General features: G+C 50.9%; 1 protein-coding gene across 1 annotated transcript in view; it reads right to left on the bottom strand.

The window, feature by feature from the left end:
• The window catches only part of COPA (coatomer protein complex, subunit alpha), a 19,595-nt gene extending 14,090 nt beyond the window's left edge, over nucleotides 1–5,505 (bottom strand). Inside the window, exons 1-6 of the mRNA XM_010188107.1 lie at nucleotides 5,396–5,505; nucleotides 4,998–5,071; nucleotides 4,142–4,222; nucleotides 3,798–3,874; nucleotides 3,308–3,417; nucleotides 124–233 (exon numbers count right to left, since the gene is read on the bottom strand). Of these exons, the coding sequence (XP_010186409.1) occupies nucleotides 124–233; nucleotides 3,308–3,417; nucleotides 3,798–3,874; nucleotides 4,142–4,222; nucleotides 4,998–5,071; nucleotides 5,396–5,432 (489 nt within the window). The 5' untranslated portion in view covers nucleotides 5,433–5,505. The remainder of the gene's footprint in view (nucleotides 1–123; nucleotides 234–3,307; nucleotides 3,418–3,797; nucleotides 3,875–4,141; nucleotides 4,223–4,997; nucleotides 5,072–5,395) is intronic.
• Between the last annotated feature and the right edge of the window lie 142 nt (nucleotides 5,506–5,647).

Raw genomic sequence — 5,647 nt, 5'->3', positions numbered from 1 at the left:
GAATGCCGTGTATCTCCACAGAGATATACGGCTCTTTCTGCCCCTGCTGTGTTTCTGGGCTCGTTTGTGTCACAGGGATTTCATTACCCAAACCTGCGCTGCACACACACACTGACACCGTACCTCAAGAACGTGCTTCACGACCGCATCCGTTGTCCCAAACAAATCCACCCCCGTTATTCCCCTGACGTCCGATTCCACGGCTCCAGGGGAGAGGTTCTTCTTCCTTAGGCCTTGAGGAACGGAGAGAAAGGAGAAGCAGGGGTGGAGGAAGCAAAAATCACGTTGTCAAGACAATGTTTCTGATTTAACAAGTTGAGCTCTCTCCCGTGCTGTTCACACACATCAAGCTCTTTGGCAAAGTTAATCTGATGAAACCAACACGTCAAGCAGCAGCTCACAGCAAAACACAAATGTTCAGCACACGGAGTGAGGTGCACGTACAAATGGTCCAGGTAATGGAAAAGGACTTGAATGGCTGAGCAGATATTTCTACAAAGCTGACACAAAACACCCCAGAAAGGAGGAATAAACCAGACACAACCCAAGAAAGAGGAGCGAAGAAAATCACCAGACTTTTGGAAGAGAAAATACTTGAGCCTTTGCCAAGCCACTGAAACAGGACTGGGACACGAGTGGAAAATTTCTGGCGTAACTGCACAAATCAAGAGGGAAGGCAGGGCACTCCCAGCACATCCCAGCCTCCTGTGTTGCTCTGGGGAGGGAGCAGGGACAGAAAGGGAAATTACAGCAGAAAGGGAGGTATTAGGCATTCTGAGAGCTGTTAAAAAAACCTGAAGAGCAGACCCTGCTCATCATGCGCACGGGCACTCAGGGGAACAGGTATGGAAATGTAAAGGGCAACGTGCTAACTGTGCATGACAAGTTGCGAGCTAGGAGAGAAGGAGGAAGACAGATGGGCCTCTGCAAATTCCTCTACTCTGTTCTCTTCGTCAATGAAAACTAAAGAGGGCTCTGGGGTGCAGACCCTCTCGTTGCTGGGCTCAGCTTCTCCCTGCCCCTCCAATCCACCCGCACTCAGTGGGCGATCACAGGAGTGCAGCGGAGGCTGAAGTTGCACCAAAGGTTTTGCCATCCACGAACACAAATCCACTGAGGGGGCTCAGGGAGAGGCACTCAGGCTCTGCAGATGTTTTCTGGGTCTCTCAGCTCAGGTCCTGCAGTCTCAGGGCTTCTCAATACTTCAATGCTCACTTAAAGCAGTCGTCCTAGTGACTAAACAGAGCCCTGACAGAACAAAGCGGTTTCCTGCCGAGCAGCAGACATCGCCATTTGCCAACGGTGAGAGGAGGTAACCAGGAGCTGGTGCGTGATGTTAGAGCACACAGAGAAGCACTCTGGCTGGGGTAAGAGCACTAACACCTTCCTTGTGTGTTAATTCTTACAGGGAGACAGAGAAAAACAGGATTATTTTGTAGTTTCTGCAAGTTAATATCAGCATCACGAGCAAGGACTTCATTCCACAGCACAAGTGAATGATACAACACAAACGTTCATGCATTTTAATACATAAATAAGCTTATTCTGACTGCATTCACAGACTCTCTCAGGAGATGAGCAGGAAACAGACCCTTGAAAATCCTTTATCAGCAGGTTTCAAACCAAAGGAGCGCAAACTGGAAAAGAATTCAAACCAACAGGGCCATCTTCACATCCCCGTGCCCGGTTTGGGTCACGCTCCTCACCCCTCACACTCACTCCTGAGGCTGCCAACGGAGCCAGGAGTTGTGGGAGGAGGATTTTGGAATGTAACCTTTAAACTCATTTAACTGAGGGCATCCAAGAACTCATCATCCCAAAACCTGCTGAAAAAAACCCCCACTGATGTCAGCAGAAGCTGCAAGTTAACAGCAGCACTCAGGAACGGAGTCAAAGCTCAACACCAAATGATGCTCTCGATGACCAGGGTTACCTGACACCAGATAAAAACGGGGAAATAACCTTCCCAGGAGACTGCTAAAGCCAGGACAGAATCCTGCTAAGGAGAAGAGTAAATCTGGGGAAAAACTGGGGAGGGAGGGATGTCTTTTGAACACGTTTCTCATCCCCCTGTGGTTTTTTCCGCTCGCTTGCATGCTCGCAGCGTCGCGTCTGACTGGAGCGACAGCTGAGTCAATAATTCAGCGCGTCTCTAAAAGCCCTCAGCACACATCAGCTGAACAAAAAAGCGGCCTGTACCATCTCCAAACCAATTTGGCAGCTGGAACTCTGCTGAGAGAGACTGTTTGCGGGAGAACGCAGCAGCAAAGCCAACGAGCAGAATCGCTGTTAAAAGTCCCCGTGCTGGCAGCCCAGAGAGGGGGACAGGTTGTAAATAACCGGGATATCCTGTCCCCAGCCCCTCCTGGTGACACAGCTGGCCACGGCTGAGCGTGTACTGCAAATAACACAGCGTGCCCAACCAAAACTGCAATGGCGAGAGCGGCAGGAAGGGCTGCAGCCTGGCTCTGGTTTACGCTGTAACGCCACCAGTCCCTGTCTCCATCCAGGATTTTCTCTATTCCAAGGATGTGCATTTCATTGCACGAAGCCCTAGGTACGACCTAAGAAACAGCTCAGGTATCAGCAGAGTACTTTGGAGATTTGCCTTGCAGCTCCTGCTCTGGTCTTTAGGCCACTCCTCATTTATAAAGCAGCGAATGCTGCTGATAGAATTCCTAATATCATCATCTCCCTGTCACCACCTTCAATTAGGCTACTTAAAAAAAACCCTTCCAAAAATCAAATCCCTACGCCTTTTGGCAGCCCATACAGAGGCCTTTTTCTCTTTCTCTCAGAATGAATCACTTATTGCTGCCTCCAAGAGCTTGTCAAGGGGATAAAGGTGATCTAGACATGCCTAAAATCCTTCTCCAAGCCTGACACATCCACGAAGCCGCTCAGCTGAGAGCACTGCGTCCCTTCTGATGGCAAAACTCGAACACTCGCTGCCTACACTGGCTATAAAATCAGACAGGGAGATAAGGCTGCAGAATTTCCACCTTTAGAGGGTTTTTTGGCTGTACAAAGCTACAGCTCACCTCAACTACCGCTGCAGAAGACTGGCTTCAAGGAAAAGCATGGACTAGATGACCCCCAGAGATTCCCTTCCAGCCAAAATCCTGTGCCTTTATGGAACCAGAGGAGAAAAGGTCCCTGTCAATAGTGAATTTGGTCATTTGCTGCCTGTGCTGCCTGTGCCTGCTCTCGGATTTGAGCTGCTCCTTCCTGCCTCGCTTGGCTTTCAGCAATTGCAGTTTTGAAGTGGGCTTTGCTGCCGGGCACCCCCTTGATCTGGGCAGCTCACCAGAAATATCCCAAACGCGCACAGTCTGATCCAAGCTGGCTGACACTACCAGGTCCTCAGAGGGGTGGAACTGGGCACACATCACATAGTGGTTGTGTCCTGTCAGCACACTACAACGAGAAGGACAGAAAACACCGTTTAAACAGGAGATCTATCAAAGACACATTCCCATTTGCACCAAGCTCGGTTCTGGGAGGGATGATGAGGAATACAGGGTTGCTAAATGTTACTTGTCATGAGCAAAAACCGAGCAAAACGTTCAGCTGAACAATGTGGGAATTTGCAAACCCAAGTCTAGCGGTGTCAGAATAAATAAGTAAAATACAGAATAAGTGAAAGACAAAAGCCTGATGGAAATATCCACAACCGATCAGATCTCTTTATCAGTTCAAGTCCCTCAACTACACACGGCTTCTCCTTGAACACAGCACAGGAAGCCAGCTCGCCCCCAGACCCTGCTGTTACGTTTTGAAGCGCCCGTTGATTTTACCAAACACAAGTCCTGGACTGCCAGTTCCAAACGCGGATGGTCTGGTCATCAGAAGCACTCAAGATCCAGGGATATTCCTAAAAAAAGAGAAAGTACATGAAATAACACACCCCCCATTCCCTCCTATTTCCCAACTCTCCCCAGGAATGACCCTTTTTAAATCTTATTTATGACTTCGAAGGCAGAATTTGTGTCTCTTACACCCCTACAAAAAGCCGCCGTACCTGGAACGCCCTCATCCAGCAACTCCAGCCCAATTTCTTCTGCAAAGATTCCCACCCACAGAAGGAGAAGGTTCCCTGTCATACACCAAGGGAGCTGGGGTGAGTACGAGAGGCACTCACGTGGTGGAAGAAGGTGGTGCGGATGTAATCCAAGTGCCCGAGCAGGGTGAAGAGGCAGCGGCGCAATTTGTAGTTCCAGACCTGCACAACACAGGAGCAGAACAACCACGGCTCGTGCTGCCGCCTGCTATTCCCCCCCATCCCTTTCTCATCTTCTAACCAGTTTATTTGCACATTCCTCTCCCTGGATGATGCCTTTGAGAGAATCACAGAATCACAGAATGGCTCGGTTGGAAAAGCCCTCTGAGATCATCACGTCCAACCGCTCCTGTCTACCCCCTAAACCATATCCCTAAGTACCTCATCTACCCGCTCTTTAAACACATCCAGGGATGGTGACTCCACCACCTCCCTGGGCAGCCTGGTCCAGCTTCTGACGACCCTCTCAGTAAAGAACTTCCTCCTTATCTCTGACCTGAACCTCCCTTGGCACAGCTTGGTGCCGTTTCCCCTTGTTCTATCCCCCATCACCTGGGAGCAGAGACCAGCACCCACCTCTCCACAAGCTCCCTTGAGGCAGTTGGAGGTGGTGATGAGGTCTCCCCTCAGCCTTCTCTTCTCCAGGCTAAACAAGCCCAGTTCCCTCAGCCGCTCCTCATCAGGCTTGTTCTCCAGAGCCCTCCCCATCCTTGTGGCTCTGCTCTGAACACGCTCCACAATCTCAACATCCTTCTTCTAGTGAGGGGCCCAGAACTGAACACAGCACTCGAGGTGCAGCCTCACCAGTGCCGAGTACAGGGGGATGATCACCTCCCTGGCCCTGCTGGTCACACTGTTTTTAATACAGGCCAAGATGCCATTGGCTTTTCTGGCCACGTGGGCTAAAGAACAAGGGCTAAAGGGGGTAAAATTTTACCTTTATTTTGTAATCGTCACCTCCAGAAACAAACAGAGGCTGCTGCTTGTGGAAATCAATACCTCGAACGGGTCCTACAAGTAGGAAGAGCAGGTTGAACACAGCAAGATGACAGCAAGAGCAGTCCCTTGTGCGACTCAAAAGCCCATGGTTTGCATCCCTCCCCACCCTTATCACGATCGATGAATTAAAGAGCTCCAAAGCTCAATGAGAAGTCACAGAACAGCCTGAGGTCCCACTCCTTCCCACCAACTTGCCTGCAGCATCCAGGCCCTTCAGACCCGCATTTACAAGCTCGTTTTCATACCACAAACAAAACTGCTGCCTCATTTCAGAGCCAGCAAACGGGTCACGATCAGACACAAGCTAAACCAGAATGGATCTGGAGTCACACTGACCATCGTGCTCGTCGAATTTGTCGATAAGGGTGCACATCCGATAGTCCCACAGCTGGATGACGCCATTGTGCAGGCTGGTGAGGATCCACGGCCTCTTAGGGTGAAAGCTGAGCCCTGCCGAGGCACAGAGAGCGGTGACAGCGAGGCCTCCCTTCCTGGGCGCCCACCGCAGCCCTGCGGGAGCCGCCCGCACCCCCTGCTCGGGGACTCCTGGGCGGGAGCTCCCGTCGCAACTTCCCCGCGTCCCCAGTG

This window comes from Mesitornis unicolor, unplaced genomic scaffold (genome assembly GCF_000695765.1).
Source record: "Mesitornis unicolor isolate BGI_N332 unplaced genomic scaffold, ASM69576v1 scaffold397, whole genome shotgun sequence".
Lineage (NCBI taxonomy): Eukaryota > Metazoa > Chordata > Aves > Mesitornithiformes > Mesitornithidae > Mesitornis > Mesitornis unicolor.
The sequence above is the reverse complement of the archived record's forward strand: the minus strand, read 5'-3'. Positions and strand labels throughout refer to the sequence as shown.